The sequence below is a fragment of the Chiloscyllium plagiosum genome, chromosome 14 (genome assembly GCF_004010195.1).
Source record: "Chiloscyllium plagiosum isolate BGI_BamShark_2017 chromosome 14, ASM401019v2, whole genome shotgun sequence".
NCBI classification, from domain to species: domain Eukaryota; kingdom Metazoa; phylum Chordata; class Chondrichthyes; order Orectolobiformes; family Hemiscylliidae; genus Chiloscyllium; species Chiloscyllium plagiosum.
The window spans coordinates 24966714-24984151 of record NC_057723.1 but is presented as its reverse complement, the minus strand read 5'-3'; the positions used below and the strand labels follow the sequence as shown (position 1 = coordinate 24984151).

The 17438-nt window shown below is 39.5% G+C and overlaps 1 protein-coding gene across 7 annotated transcripts in view; it reads right to left on the bottom strand.

The window, feature by feature from the left end:
- The window catches only part of LOC122556561 (sorbin and SH3 domain-containing protein 2-like), a 111466-nt gene that overhangs the window by 70176 nt on the left and 23852 nt on the right, over positions 1-17438 (bottom strand). For 4 of the 7 annotated variants that reach the window (XM_043703368.1, XM_043703371.1, XM_043703369.1 and 1 more), the window contains 4 exons: positions 15746-15781; positions 11778-11887; positions 6582-6861; positions 5702-5862 (listed from right to left, as the gene is read on the bottom strand). In XM_043703368.1, coding sequence (XP_043559303.1) covers positions 5702-5862; positions 6582-6861; positions 11778-11887; positions 15746-15755 — 561 coding nt within the window. In that variant the 5' untranslated portion in view covers positions 15756-15781. Of the gene's footprint in view, positions 1-5701; positions 5863-6581; positions 6862-10688; positions 10904-11777; positions 11888-15745; positions 15782-17438 lie in introns of those variants that run through there. The other 3 variants (XM_043703370.1, XM_043703372.1, XM_043703375.1) reach the window with 3 other exon arrangements.

The window sequence follows — 17438 nt, the reverse complement described above, 5'->3', positions numbered from 1 at the left end:
GATCAGGTGTACCCTAGAACTCTGTGGGAAGCTAGGGAAATGATTGCTGGGCCCTTTGCTGAGATATTTGTCTCATTGATAGTCACAGGTGAGGTGTCAGAAGACTGGAGGTTGGCTAACGCGATACCATTATGGAAGAAAGGTGGTAAGGACAAGCCAGGAACTATAGACCAGTGAGCCTGTCATCAGTTGTGGGCAAGTTGTTGGAGGGAATCATGAGGGACAGGATTTACATGCATTTGGAAAGGCAAGGTCTGATTAGGGATAGTCAACATGGCTTTGTGCTGGAAAATCATATCTCACGAATTTGATTGAAAAAGTAACAAAGAGGATTGATGAGGGTAGAGTGGTGGAAGTGATCTATGATAGGATAGTGAAGAAGGCATTTGGTATGCTTTCCTTTGTTGGTCAGAGTATTGAGTGCAGGACTTTGGTTAGGCCACTGTTGGAATATTGTGTGCAATTCTGGTCTCCTTCCTATCGGAAAGATGTTGTGAAACTTGAAAGAGTTCAGAAAAGATTTAGAAGGATGTTGCCAGGGTTGGAGGATTTGAGCTATAGTGAGAGGCTGAACAGGCAGGGGCTGTTTTCCCTGAAGCGTCGGAGGCTGAGGGGTGACCTTATAGAGGTTTACAAAATTATGAGGGGCGTGGATACAGTAAATACACAAAGTCTTTTCCCTGGGGGTTGTGGGGTGGGGGGGGAGTCAGAACTAGAGGGCATGGGTTTAGGGTGAGAGGAGAAAGATATAAAAGAGACCTAAGCGGGAACTTTTTCACACAGAGGGTGGTACTAGTATGGAATGAGCTGCCAGAGGAAGTGGTGGAGGCTGGCACAATTGCAACATTTAAGAGGCATTTGGATGGGTATATAAATAGGAAGGGTTTGGAGGGATATGGGCAGGGTGCTGGCAGGTGGGACTAGATTGGGTTGGGAAATCTGTTCAGCATGGACAGGTTGGACTGAAGGGTCTGTTTCCATGCTGTACATCTCTATGACTCTATGACTTCAGTAAGGCGTTCAACAAAGTTCCCCATGGGAGACTGGTTAGGAAGGTTAGATCACATGGAATACAGGGAGAGCTATCCATTTGGATACAGAACTGTCTCAAAGAAGATAGAGTGTGGTGGCGGAGGGTTGCTTTTCAGACTGGAGGCTGTGACCAGTGGAGTGCCACAAGGATTGGTGCTGAGTCCTCTACTTTTCATCATTTATATAAATGATTTGGATGTGAGCATAACAGGTATAGTTAGTAAGTTTGCAGGTGACACCAAAATTGGAGGGGTGGTGCACAGCAAAGAAGGTTACCTCAGATTACAACAGGATCTTGATCAGATGGGCCAATGGGCTGAGGAATGGCAGATGGAGTTTAATTTAGGTAAATATGAGGTGCTGCATTTTGGGAAAACAAATTTTAGCAGGACTTATACACTGATTGTTAAGGTCCTAGGGAGTGTTGCTAAATAAAGAGACCTTGGAGTGCAGGTTCATAGCTCCTTGAAAGTGGAATTGCAGGTAGATAGGATAGTGAAGAAGCATTTGGTATGCTTTCCTTTATTGGTCAGAGCATTGAGTACAAGAGTTGGGAGGTCATATTGCGGCTGTACAATATGTTGGTTAGGCCATTAGTAACATTACTTGCAATTCTGGTCTCCTTCCTATCGGAAAGATGTTGTGAAACTTGAAAGGGTTCAGAAAAGATTTACAAGGATGTTGCCAGGGTTGGAAGATTTGAGCTATAGGGAGAAGCTGAATAGGCTGGAGCACCAAAGGTTGAGGGGTGTCCTCATAGAGGTTTATAAAATCATGAAGAGCATGGATAAGATAAATAGACAAAGTCTTTTCCCTGGGATCGGGGAGTCAAGAACTAAAGGGCGTAGGTTTAGGGTGAGAGGGGAAAGACACAAAAAAGGGACCTTAGGGGCAACTTTTTCACGCAGAGGGTGGTGCATGTTTGGAATGAGCTGTCAGAGGAAGTGGTGGAGGTTAGTACAAATACAACATTTAAAAGGCATCTGGATAGGAATATGAATAGGAAGGGTTTGGAGGGATATGGGCCGGGTGCTGGCAGGTGGGACTAGATTGGGTTGGGAGATCTGGTCGGCATGGATGAGTTGGACCGAAGGGTCTGTTTCCATGCTGTACATCTTTATAACTCTATGGGTCTAAATCAGGAAGTCAGTTGCATCAATTGACTGGTTAACTGGTGTGGATCAGATTGGTCCCACCAGCATGGGGTTTGTTCGCTGGTCTCACTGGGAAGGATTCAGGGATGCTACGCACAGTACCAAAAGACTTCTGCAGAGCAGTTTTTTACTTACCATACAAACAGACGTGAACCAAATCATACAAAAACGAACAGGCTCAATGATGAGAGAAAACCTTTCTGTTCTTGCTGTCTTAATCACAGCTCAGTGTTTGTCTCCTGGGCTCAAAATAAAAAAAAGCAAGCTTTCATAAAATAATGGAAATTATAACAGAGCATGAAACCTTTGAGTAATCGGAACTCTCTCCTGTAGCTCCACTTGACTTCATACCCTTTTAAGTTCCTTTTTTTCAAATATTTGTCCTTTTTAGCCTTAGTTTTTATTCCAGTCCACCACTCCATATTCAGCTGTGACGACAGAATCAAAAACTTTCTAACCCACGGTGTAAAAACTTTTCTGCTCCTTTTCCTCTTAGTGCCACCCCTGTCACTCACCATTGGAAAGAATTCTTTTTTAACTATTTTTCCCTGGTAAAGTCCCTTTGTTTCATTCATTCCTCTGTTACTGCTTCTTGCTCAACATTGCTCTTTTTCCCAACTTTGTTTGCTTGTCTCTCTGCCCCATTACTCAAGCCCTAAAAGCCCTCTTTGTCTTCTCCCCACCTTCTTTATCTTCTGACCCAGTCTCCTGATGCCCAATCATCCACCTTTGCCCAAGTTCACATCCTCAACTCGATTTCCCCTTTCTCTGCCTTTTTGCGGGATGGGTAGGTGTTAAAGGATTTCTTGGGTAGGAATGACATTACCATGAGCCAGCCATTTCCCTGTAGTTACATGTTACAGAAGCATAGATCATCCAGTGGACAGAAAATGTAATGCATGGAGGTCTCCTAGGATACAAGACATATCTATTCCACGAAGCACCCATCCAATCTAGGAGAATTAGCAACCCCAGTTTAGAGTCACAATGTATTTGCAGTTTGCAACAGCTGGTCCATGGATAGTACTGCATATGTAAAGAATATACTAGCTAAGCGTACAAAAAGTGGAAATTCAGCTCTAATTTCATGCAGCAGGATTGCCTTCTGGTATAATCTTCAGAAATTACATTTGGCTATGACTAGATTAGATTAGATTAAATTTTATTATCATGTGTACTAAGTACAAATATACAGGAGTACAATGAAAGGTGTACAGAGTTGCTACTCTCCAGCTCCATCTTAGAATATGATAGTTAGAATTAAAAACAAGAGCTGAAATTAAGGGAACAGAAAGAAAAGGAGAAGAAAGTGCCAGATCACTGCTTCTGCTGCCAGGAGTCTAGAGCTGGGCTCACCAATGCCACCTGCGACAGACCACCAATGTCGAAGTGACCATGCTACAGCACCATCACTTGCCGACGCCATCTTGGAATCAATTGAAGTATCAGAGTTCACAAGCTTCCTGAACAAATGCAAGAGTGTAGCCAGCGCTGACATAAGAGCTGCAGTCGATACCAATGTCATTGCCACTGTCACTACTTCAAATCCTGCGCTGGGCCCACCAGCATTGAAGTTGCCACACTTCAGCACCGTCTCTCACTGCTGGGCCCATACTTGCTTCTGTCACTGATACCACTGGTTCTGCTGCAGTCAAGCTCCCCAAGGGCAAAAGGTAAGAGAGAACAGTAGAGAGAAGAAAATTGGAAGGAAAGAAGAAAGAAAAAATCACACAACACCAGGTTATAGTCCAACAGGTTTATTTAGAAGCACTAGCTTTCGGAGCACTGCTCCTTCATCAGGTGGTTGTCAGCAGCGCTCCAAAAGCTCGTGCTTCCACATAAACCTGTTGGACTACAACCTGGTGTTGTGTGATTTTTGACTTTGTCCACCTCAGTCCAATATCGGTTACTCTACATCAAGAAAAAATGAAATAGAGAAATGGCTGGAAGAAAGCAGTGGATGAGTGAACACTGCTACTCCATCACCGCCATCCTTGATGAAATGTGTTTACAATTCAGAGCAATACATTAGCTTCAAAGTGTTTTGAGATATCCCAATTAACTAAAAGGCATTCCGTAAACACAAACCATTTGATTCTCTAAGCACTGTTGAGTAACTTGATGCTTTACTTCCCTCTAGTGGTTTTACACAGTCTTTCACTGTGAACTGAAACCTGGAGTTATTATTTTCTCACCAATAATTTTGTCATAAAGTAATGAGGCTGAAATTGTGCTATATTAGTAGAAAATGCCTTTGGATTATTAGACTAAATGAATCAGTTCTCCAAGCGTAATTATAACTTTGTTAAAAGGCAGCCATCGTTAGTTTGTGCAGAATTGCGTCACAAAACAAACGAAGAACTTAGATAATTAACATCTAAGTTAGATCCAATATTTGCAAGTTAAACAAAGAACAAGATATTGAAATGTGCAATATGGAAAGAAGGGAGAATGGGATGGAAGGGCAGGAGGGAAGAAAGGAGGGAGGAAAAAAGGTTCTTTTTGTCATTTACAAATGAACATTAGTGATTTAAGCAGCTGGTGGGCATCTCAGTGCCATAATATGAAGAAGAAAACAGCCTGAGAGTGAACAAAGTATTGAGTCTTGGTCAGTCTTTATCAGAAGTGGCTGAGTTCAATTTTAGCCATTGTTCCACAGGCCAGATCTTGAACTTAGGGTGCCGCGGATTTATCTAACCAGGGACTTTATAGGATAGAAAAAGTTAAAAAAAACCCTACTTCCCCTGGAAAGTAAAATGGGGAAGGGAGTGGTGTCAGGGAAGTCCTCAAAAAATGGGAAATAATCTTAAACTCATAGCCAGGCTAGGTAGGAGTGAAATTGAAAGAGATCTTTGCATGCAAAAAACCATGGATACTTAAATAGCCACCCGAGAAAATGCTGTGGATGAATTGACATTTTCCAGTTTGAGTGATGGATTTTTGTTCATTTCAAAATATCAAGAGGTATGAACAAAGGTGGGTAAATAGGTTTGAGATACAGCATAACCACGAAGGGCAGAAGAGTTCTGAGGTTGAAAGGCCTATATTCCTGTTCCTAGGTTCCTATTTGCCAGAAAGAAAACAAAAACAAAAGAATTGTGGATGCTGGAAATCAGAAACAAAAACAGAACTTGTTGGAAAAACTAAATGGTTCTGGCAGCATCTGTAGAGAGAAAACAGATTTAATGTTATGGGTCCGGTGATCCTTCTTCAGCCATTTATGTTTTTCTTCCTATTTATCACTCCCACTTCCATAGGTTTCATCAATGAAAGTGGTGAAAAAGTGTGACCAAGTCAGTTAGTGGCTAGCTGCACTGACTGCCATGCATCCCTTTCACCATCTCTCAGGGAAATCAATATAAGCTATTCCAAGGTGTTACATAAAGAGTGTTTGGAGAACTCTCATATGTTTAAGTTCAAATCAAAAGGTTGACAACACAGCTGAACAGCAATACCTAGGCATACATCACATTATTTCAAAAATATTAATTTTACCAAATATACATAATTCTTACTTTTTTTGCTATTAAAGGTGGTGATCTTTTCTTCTCTGAAGTCAACAGAGCATTAGAAGATGACCTGATGTTCATCTTTTCACTAACTGTTCGCAGGTTGTTTTTGTAGACTGAATCTACATCGATACCAAGCGAATCGATCTCTGTGATCTGCAGTCCTTCTAGAATGAAATATGCCAGTGGTAGCTAGAAATTATAATTATTTGCTTATAAGATAAATAAAGAGCATATAGCAATTAACATGTATGTTTGAGTCAGCTAATGGTTACAAATGTGGCCTGAGTGTCAAAACAAATTCCTCTGAAGTAAATCATTATTTACTTCCTTTGATTCCTCTCACTTTCATTCACAATGACGAATAATCATTGTAGCACCACAAGAAAATCTTTAAAGATTTAAGGAGAAATCAAATTAAAAAGCCTTTCATTGGTTGTTAGTTAAGTATTACGTTTTCCAATTCCCTTGTAATCTATTATCAGGCATTTACAAGTATCATGTTGGAATAGTTAGAGGAACCTGGAATTATGTGTTAATTTCTTATCTTTTTGTGAGTTGTGGTGCCACTCACTGCTTTCTCGGATTTCACATCTAGCTCACTAGTTTATGCTCTTTAGGGAAAGAGATCTGCCAACCTAATTTAGTCAGATAAGGTTAATGTGATCAACAATGTGGTTGATCCTTAATGATCCTCCATTGTGGACTAGCTGGCCACAGTCAAGGGAACATAACAAATGGTGGCTTTGCAAGTGAAATCCAAATTCCATTAAATGATAAAATAAAATAATTGCATATGGAAGTTAGCATATGAGGAATTCTGAAGATGAACCACTGCGGCACCAGTCCAACTTGTCTTAATTTACAGTTCATTAGAAAGGCTTACCTGTCTTGGTGCCACCTAGTTGCCTATGATCAGCTGAAGATGCAGAGTTGTCTATGTTTGTGTTACGGAGGACCTTGCATGATGGGCTGACTGAAGTAGGTTGGCTTTCACTTTCCGAAATGCATGGCACATTGAGATTAGGACCAAAAGCAGAAGGTAGATCTTCTGTTTCAGTACCACATGGGATGTTGGATTGAGATATTGCTGAAAAGCAAGCCTCTTTTGACCTTGCATTTTGGTTGTTTTTTCTGATCTCCACCATCCCATTGTTGATTGAAGGCTGGAATTGACAAAGATGTAAGCCAAGTGTTTTATTCAGTAGACGTTTGAATCCAAGAGTTAATATAACTCAGAAAACATTAAGATTAGAGTTGGAATTAGATTTCTTGCAGTTGCTTAGGTTAAAAGATCCACTCCATATATATTTTTCATTATAGGGTGATGCCATAGTCTAAATAGAGTCAGGTTTGCTGTGCTCCTCTGGATTTTTGGCCAGTTGTTTAGAAGCTATTAGGCTCTCTAGTCCTCAGCCTTTATACCCTCCATCAACTTAATGCCCCTCACAAGCTTCAAGTAACTCACCATTTTTCCAACCACTTCCATGTTCACTTATAGTCCTCATGTCATCTGCATAACTACTCACCAAGTATTCACCACAGACAGACATCAGGGGTCACATGGAGCTAAAACAATCTTCAAACAATCTAAGATAGCTCTCAGTCATATATAATCAATAATGAAACATATCATATTTGTGACACCTATTCAATTATTTTCAACCCCATAACTTTGCAGTCTATTTGAAATGTGAGCAAACCTCTGTTCAGATTTCACACCAAAGAAAATAATCCTTTCATAGCCTTTATAAACTGTCAACCAAACTCTGAACTCTGAACTCCGAACTCCATGATGAGTTCATTGTAGCTTTTGAAATTGAACCAATCAATCTTAATGCTATAATAATAGCCCTTGGAGAAATGTCAACAAATAACTCGATTGAAACTGTATGGCCAGATGAGGCTTTATTTCTAACATACTGCAGATGCTAATTTGTCAATGCATTCTAGCTAAAGATCTTTTTTAACTCGTACTGATAGCTGTAGACTGTTATTATTAATTTTTGTAGAGCAGTGAATTTTTAAAAATCTTCAGTTTATGACACTTAAACCATTTGTATTATTCTTCAAGAAGGATTACATCTACTCCATTAATTCATGAGTTTCCATATTGTAAGTTCAGGCCCTTTCAGCAGCCAAAGTAGGATCAGTTTGAACTCAGCATTAAGCTCAAATGGTTATGCTGAATTTGATTTTGCTTATTTGTGAATCACAACAATCTTTTTTTCCCAGGCAAATAGGATTGAGACTTCCTTATCCAGATCCCACAAGTGACTTTACAGGGTCTGTGGAGTTTTCCCAATTCAGCGTAATTCCAGCAGATTGTGTAAATCCTGGGCCAAGCCCCCCTAGAACCTTCAGCTATTGTATCCACTACCATACCTACTCATACAAGATCATCGACTATTTTAGAATTGGAAAGATGTTGGCCTGGTGGTGAAATCACTAGACCCAGGTAATGTTCTGGGGACCTGGGTTCGAGGCCCACCATGGCAGACGGTGGAATTTGAATCCAATAAAAAAATCTGGAATTAAGAATTTAATAATCAACTTTCTGGAAAAGCTTAGCTGGTTTACTACTGCCTTTTAAGGAAGGAAATCTGCCATCCTTACCTGATCTAACATATATGTGACTCCAGACCCATAGCAATGTGGTTGACTCTTAACTGCCCTCTAGGCAATTAGTTCTTATCCAACTAGTGATACCCACATCCCGTGAATAAATAGCAAAGAAATCAACTTGGAGGGTAAAAATGCAATTTGTCTCTATGATCCACACTCTCCTAAAAACAGTCCCCTGCTTCCTCCATACCAATCTCTTCGACCAACAATGCAATACTCATGGATTTCTTTGTAAACAAAATAGACTATCATTCATCTGCCTCTTTGTATATTCCTTTTTTCTGATAAGCTATATCCTGTCAATCTCCTCTCTACCCCTCAATTGTAATCTCCATATTTTGCCCCCAGTTGTCCCTTGCTCTTTCTAGATAGTTTGGGCTACAAAAACCTCATTCCTTGAAACCATTCCCACCAAATTCCTAACCATCCATTTTCCTTTACCAGACCTCATTTTAAATAGATCCCTTTTCTCAGGCACCGGCCCCTGCTTTTAAATAAATATCATCACTTTTTCCCATAAATTAGTGTTGGATTCTAATCCAGCCACCTTTTCCACCAAAATGCTAAAAGAGCTAAAATGTTCTTAGATGTTCAGATTCACAGTTCTCAATGGCAACTATGAATGGGCAATAAATGCTGTTCCAGTCAGTGATGCCCAAATCCTATGAATGAATAAAAAAGAAAATATTTGCATCCCTTAATACTGTACTTGCTGTACTACATTGGCTCTTAAAGTGTAAAACTTAACTTTCTTATTTCAGTGTGTACAGGCCCATATCTCTTCCTATATCTGAAAATCAAACCAAACCCTCTGAATTTCTTGATTCTGTGACTGTAGTCACTTGTGCATCCCACCTTCCCAAGATCTCACTTCCTGGAATTTCCTCCAAAATTCTCTCCACCTTGCTACATCCTTTTCCTTTTTCTCAGCCAATTTTATGGTCACCTTGTCTGATTTCTAATTTATTGGCTTGATATTGTTTTTCCCATGCTTTGGTGTGGCATTTTTCTCTGTTAAAGTTTCCATAATCCATGATATTGATGCAAAGGACCACCTGTGTGGTCTATAGTGAAGATGTTGACCAATTGAAGCATCGTGACCATCAACCTAGCACAGACACAGTATACAAGCATTTATCTGAAATAACATGCCTTTTTAAAAACCTGTTGTTGTTATTTTAGCAGATCCATTGAACTGAATAACTTAATTTCTTCACTAAAATTGAGCTTGCTATTAAAAGAATCATTCATGTGCTGGTATCCTAATGTAATTTGTGAGACTATACTTTTATCATCTTTTATAATTCATTTGGAGTCATTAGAAATTACAGTATTTATTGCCCATCCCTTACTGTCATGGGAAATGTGATGATAAGCCATATTCCTGAATCCAACAGGCACTGAATTCACGGAGTTTCCAGGCACATTTTTGTATATCTGGGATAACATATATGCCACAAAAAGGTAAGAGCAGCAGATTTCCTTCCCATACTTGAAAGGTTTTTAAAATGACCTGACCAGTCACCATTTATGATAATAATTTTGATTTATTTTAGATATTAATTATTTAATTTCTTTAGTCAGGGATGCAATAGCCTAGTGGTATTATCACTGGACCATGAATCCAGAGATCCAGGTAATATTCTGAGGATATGGGTTTGAATCCTGCACAGCAGATTATGGAATTTAAATTCAATAAATATTTGGAATTAATGATGTCCCATGGATCCATTGTCAATGATCAGAAAAACCCATCTGGTTTACTAATGTCCTTTACTGAAGGAAATTGCCATTCTTACCTGGTCTGGTCGACATGTGATTCCTGTCTTTTAACAATGTGGTTGACTCTTAACTGACCTCTGGTCAATTAGGGACGGACAATAAATGCTGGCCAAGTAAGTGACAACCTCAACTCGTGAATGAACAAGCAAAAAACATAGAGGGATAATCTATTGTATTATTAATGAAGTAACGTAAGTATGATACTATCATACTCCGTAAAATAAACAAGTATTTTGGCTGGAATTATCAGCACCTGAGCAACATGGGCTGTGATGAAAACGTTGGAAAAATCAATAAGATTTTGAGCAAATACTTTTTTAATGTTGACTCCAATAATTCCCATTACCAACAAATGTTTAAAAGCTCCAGATCCTGCCTTGCTTCACCCTTCACCACAGATACAAAGCCAAGCAGCTTATCATGGTTGTCAGGACTCATCAGTCAAGGAGGTGGGCATGTTGCTGTATGGCACCTTGGTACACCATTCTTATATCTCCACCATTGACCAACTGCATACATGTCAAATGCGTTACACGTGCTTCAACTGAATGGCCATGTTTCAAAGTCTAAAGGGAGTAATACTCACTCAAGTTAAGAGAGAGATCCTACAGCCGGAGGGAGGGTGGAAGGGCAGCACAATAAGTCAAAGACATCATCTGACATCAGTTCTGGGACACTGGGCACAATCAGTCCAATGTTTGAGTGATCATAGTTAGGAATCTTCCCTTGTAAGGATGAGGAACCAAATGTTGAATTCTCCACCACCTTGGCCCTTTCTGCCATATAGTTGGCGGTGTTCTCCTGGAGTGAGGCAAAGGGAGGGTTTGGGTGAGATGAAAGTGGGTAGCATGGATGTTGGTGCTGATGCAGTCATGGGAAAGTACTAGGGTGCCCCAAATGAGTGAATAAGAGATATTGAAGCCACGTTAAGAGTCTGGAGGGGTTAGGGTCGGTGATAGAAAGTGAGGGAAGATGTTGCTTGCAACAGTCAGGGTTTTAGACCGTGGGTCTTGATGAGAGGTCTGTAAAGTAGCAGACAGAAGATGACAGCACTTCCCTGTTGAAGCAGAGAAGTTCATAATCTTCCCCTTATACTGCTGAGAATTCCTTCAGTCTGTGGAGACGACACTGCCCAGATGACAATCTTGGACCAGGCTGGCAGGGTCTGGTGTGTGGTCACCTCTGTTTGTTCTTGGCAAAGAGGGTGACTCCGTTCTGCACCACCTCATCCACGAGGAACTGCAGTTCCCTGTCCCTAAAGTGAGTCATCGGTTTCCCTCTGTCTGCCATAACCAGGACAAATGTCACAAAACATGCAGGGCAGCTCCAGACTGCCAGCACTTGCCTGAATGTACAACAGTCCGTTCTGTTAAATATGGTGATGATACCAGGATATCCTGGCAGTAGTGAGTACTTCTACCCACAGTGAGTGGGTGAATCAGGCTAACATTGGCAAGTGGGGGTCTGGTACAGAGTTAATGATGCATGTTTGGGATGATTGCATGAGAAAATCCACGACAGCATTGTGAACAGAAACTCTCTATGAAATTCAACAAAAATGACACTTGGGTAATTAGGGTGAAATATTCTTTTTCCAATGATTAGGATGTCGGGTGATGTTGTCTGGTTACTATAACAAACCATTTCTGTTGATAAGCAGATTTTTACTCTTTACCTGCACTGGTGATTTTCTGCTCGGTGTAAGGAATTTTGGTCTGACACTACGGAATCCTTTTGCTGCAAGACTGTTTTGGGGTTTACCTTCCGGAAAATGTGGATTCCAAACTGCAAGATAAAGAGAAAATGAAAAATGGAAGTGAACACATTGGTTTGAACACCATACCTGAATAAGCCTTCACTGGGTAAACTGAACAAACCGTCAGCTACCAATATATTTCTCAACAGCCTTCTTTTCAAAGGTTTTTCCAATAGTACTTGCTCAAATATGAATTTGAGCTGGTCCTAATATGAATTCAGGACTAATTTGAAAACCAGTATTGAATGAATATCTTAAATCCATTATGGTTACTACAAATGTTAAACATAAAATCATAGAAAGATTTATAAAGGAGACCATTGCCCTATTGTTTACATGCCAGCCAGTAATGAGCTAATCAATTAGCTTGACCTTCCAATTCTTGATTGGTAGAATTCAGGTTAAGCATCTCAAGAATATATCAGAGATATTGCTTTAAAATGCATTAAGGGTTTCTGCTTCTACTATCATTTCAAGCATTGAATCCCTGATCTTCAATAGCCTCTGATTGAAAAAAAATCATATTTACTGCTTTTTAACGCTTCCATCAATAGCTTTAAATCTATGCCCCCGTTATTATTTTCAGCACCACAAAAAAATGGGTCTTTCTTCTTCATTTTATCTAGATCTGTCATAATTCTGCATATTTTGTTGAATCTGTCCTCAGTCTTCTCTTTCCAAAGAAACCAACACCAATCTAATCAATCTTTGCTCAAATCTTTTAAAATAATCTTTAAGGATAACTTAGTTACTTGCCACAGGGAGAGAAAAGTTATATGTATTTCTACAGTGACTAAGTTGATGGCTATAAAAATTTGCAAGATGAGAGATAAGTCTTGCAATGCTTGCTGACTCCAGCCTCACTCTCAAGGGAATATGTTTTTCCTTTGTTTTTATACCAAGCTATCCAGATGCCTTGAGGCCCGGTCAGCTCTGTTCCATCACGATCAAGCAGATAATCCCAATTTTGCTGATTGATTTACTTAATTCAAGGGACATTGCATGTTCTTGTGTTTGTTAAATTAATGTTCTCAAATGTCAGTGCAATTACACTTCAACCGGATGGTCAGTATTAAGTCTGGAAGGAACTTTTAAGTCCACTTGTGCAGGGACAAATCAGCTAGGGTGAATAAGAAAGAATAAAGTGATGGCTAGAGAGTCAACAGAGTACAACGTATAAACTCTACTTCCTATACCATTAACAACCTGTGATATGTTCTATACCATTAACAACATAGTACAAACTGTGATAGGTTACACTGTGTACAAGTGTTACAGCTAATGTGGAATTCAAAGATACTTTTAAACTGCATTGCATCTGTAGAAATTGAACCTGTAATTATGATTCAATTTCTACAGATGCAATGCAGTTTATGAGTATCTTTGAATTCCACATTAGCTGTAACATTTGTATACAGTGTGACCTATCACAGTTTGTACTATGTTGTTAATGGTATAGAACATAGAGTTTATACTTTGTACTCTGTTGATTCTCTAGTCATCAAATCATTAAATTAATTTCTGGGATAGAAATTAGTTTTGTTTATTTTTAGATCAGTATCATGCAGTGCATGAAGAGCAAGTGACATTTTTGCATAAAAAAATGAACACTTGGGTGATAGTTAGGAGCTAGAGATCTGTAAGGCTGCATCCTGGGAATAAATCTATTAACAAGGAAAGAAAACATGAGACAGCAGCTGGAGACCCAAATCCCAACTGAAACAGAGATTCCAACCTCATCTGCATAATGCTAGTAATTTACAGGCACCAATCCTGATTCCACTTAAGGAACAGTTGGACCAATTGCTTCTGTGGTATTTAGGTAGGTCCTGTGAGGTGGGGAAAGCCATAACTTGGAAAAGGAATGAGCAGAGATTGGCAAAGCCTACTGGGCAAGTAATCTTGTAAAGAATTACACCTTTATTGGTGCTGCCTTCCTGTAGTCATTTTAAAGATTCCTGATTAGACTGGATAGAGTCATTAATAGAGTCACAGAACATAGAAACAGACCGTTCAGTCCACTATGTCTAAGATGACCAATAAACACCAAGCTACACTAATCTTATTTACTTGCACTTGGTCCATAGCTTACTATGCCCTGGCCTTCAAGAGCTCAGCGAGGTGCGTCATACATGTTGCCAACATACCTGCCTCCACTACACTCCCAGGCAGTTTCATATTTCCAACACTTCCTGGGCAAACAAAAAAAAGTCCTCAGATTTCTTTTAGTCCTCACCTTAAACTTACGCCACTGGCCTTAGACACGTCTGCCATGGGGAAAATATTCTCATGATCTACCCTGTCTATGTCTCTCATAATTTTGTATACTTCACGCAGATCCCCCCTCAGCCTTCTCTGCTGCAAGGAAAACAAACCCAACCTAACCACTCTCTCCTCATAACTCAGACTTTCCATTCCAGGCAACTTCCTGGCGAATCTCCTTTCACTCTCTCCAGTGCAATTTCCAATACTGTGGTGATCAGAACTGCGCACAGTATGCCTAACCAAAGTTTTATAAAAGTGTAACAGTTGTAAAGTTGTAAAGACTTTCTTGTTCCTATTTTCTATTCTCTGGCTAATGAAGGAAAGCATCCCGTATGCCTTCTTTCCCAAATTGTCTACTTGTGCTGACACCATCAGGGATCTATGGGCTTGTACACCAACATGCATTTGTTCCTCAGTAATCCCTAGACACCTACCATTCATTGTATAACCTTCTCTTATTCGACCTCCCAAAATACATCACCTCCCTCTTATCAGAGTTAAATTCCATCTGCCATTGCTCTGCCCAATTTAGCAGCTGATCCAGATCGCTGTGGCCTGAAACCATACTCCTCATTCTCATCAGCTCCCCAAATTTTGTGTTGTCAGCAAATTTACAAATTAAACCTTCTACATTCACATCCAAGTTATTAATGTACATAACAAACAGTGGGGATTCCAGCACCGAACTCTGTGGTGCACTGCTGGTCACAGTCTTCCAATAATAAAAACTCCACTCCACCATCACAATTTGCCTCTTATTTGTAAGGCAATTTTGGATCCATTTTACAAACTTGCCTTGGATCCCATGGGTTCCTTACCTTTTGAACAAGTGCTCCATGTGTGTCCCTGTCAAAGCCCTTACTGAAATCCATGTAAATCACATCCACTACATTACCCTCATCAATATATTTAATTACCATTTTGGAAAGCTCAACTAAATTAGTCAGACAAGATCTCCCTCTAACAAATCTATGCAGACTAACACTGATCAATCCCTGCCTTTGCAAGTATTGATTAATCCTGTCCCTCAGAATTTGTCTCAACAATTCCTTACCACTGACATCAGACTAACTGGTCTGTAATTGCCTGGCCTATTCCTGCTGCTCTTCTTGGACAAAGAAACCACATAATATATCCTCGAGTCATCTGGTTCCTTAGCTGTGGCCAGCGAAGTGTTAAATATCTCCATCAAGGCCCCACAATCCCCTCCCTTGCCTTGTCACAGCAGCGTGGGTTACATCTCCACAGGCCCTGGGGATTTATGCACCTTTCTATTCACTAAAACACCTAATAGCCCCTTGTATTTGATCTTAATATGTTCTAGAACTTCACTTTCCCAATTAAAATCCCCAGCTGCAATGTGTTTCTTCTTTGGTAATACAGTTGAAAAATATTATTTGAAGTCCTCACCCACATACTCAGGTTCAGTGCACAGAATGTTCCTTTAATATTTGCACATGGAATTGATTATCCTGAGTATATCAGGCCCACTTTTGATTAAAATGAAAACATTTGGTGCATGGACTATAAAAACAGAACAACACCAAATGAATATAAATGTATTAATACAGCAAGATAATAGTGAGAGGAGCAGGTTAAATTTATAATAACAATAAACACACCTGACTGCATCTTGTCACTTCAACGTTCAGCTTCACCTGTATTAGCAAGGTGTTACAAAATAAAATTAATGCTTATTCTTCTGAATCCTTACATGTATACAACTTAAAAAGATCCATCTCAGATAACCCAAAACCATCTCCCACCCCTCCCTGAACACATCCATATACACACAAACGTTCCCATTTACATTTAATAATATTAGTACATGTGAATTTACTCATTTGTTGAGAGGAGACAGCAATCTTAAAAATAAATAACATATGTTTATTCAATGCTTTTCACAATCTTTGACATTCAACAGTATTTAATGATTAATTAAGTACTTTTGAAATGTTGGATTGTTGGAATGTAGGGTAAGTGGCAGCTGACCTGCTCCCAGCAATATTCTTCAAACAGACATCAGATAACTGCTCAAATCATCTATTTTTGAGAGTTTTGACTGCAGGATCAATATTGGTCAGGAGAGCAGGAAAACTCCCACAGACGTTCTCAGAATGTGTCATTGGATCTTTTGTTTTTACCTGAGAAGTCAAAATACATTCCCCAGGATTGCAGCAACCCTTAGGCCACTGTACAAGGCAATAGTGGCATAGTGCTTGGGTTCATAGAGAGTAACCTAGAAGTGTGGACTAGTAATCTGGAGAAATGAGAATAAATACCTTGATTGACATTGCAAACTTTAAATTTAGTGAATTAAATAAGTCTAGAATAAAAATCTTGTTTTAGTTACTGATGGATTGTTGCAAATATATATTTGATTTTCTGTCCTTGCCGAGTATTGCTATAATGTGAGTTCAGACCCATTGCAAAGTAGTTTACTCTTAACTGCCTCCTGTAATGGTTTAGCAAACCATTCAGTTCGGTGCAATTAGGAATGAGTGATAAATACTAGCCTTACTGGCATGGTGTAAATCTCGAGAGCAAACACAAGAAAAACTGAACTAATAGCATAAATCACATACTCTAGTTTCTGAAGTGAAGTTTGAACCCGTGACTTTGAGGATTCAGAGTGACCACTGAACCATGACAAGCAGCTCGACAATCAATTACTGAAACTATAACAGCAGCGCATATGACCTGTAAACAGTTGATGTTACAACACTCGATAACAAATACCAATAATTTCCTGAATGCATTGGTGCAGTTGCTGAAATAACTATCATGGAAACATGAATACATAAATACCATTTTATCAATAACTAAAACCAAGACAGAAAAATATAATTTGGCTCCGGGGGCTCATTCTCAAGGGTCTTGTAAGTCTCCCAATAGCTGCATCTGAAATGTGTAACATCTAAGATGACGTCTGGAACAGTTTTATTAATTTGAGCTCTATAAATTAATACTTCAGATTTTTCTGAGTCAATCCTACAGTGTAACTGTGGAAATTTGAAATGTGGAAAATCTGCTTATATGAAAGGATTACTATCAATAGAAGCAGTTGGGGAAGGCAACTCAACTGGAACAGTACTCTTGAACTGTCAGGCTGAAGTTGTGGGGTCATGGGTTTAAGTCCCACTATAGTAGATGGTGAAATTTCAGTTTAATAAAAATCAGCTATTAATATCAAGATGGTAACAGTTTTGATTGTCATCAAAATCCATTTGGTTCACTGAAGTCCTTCATGTGACTCCAGACCTACAGCAATGTCATTGGCTCTTAATTGGCTTCTGAAATGATCCTGGCAAGCCA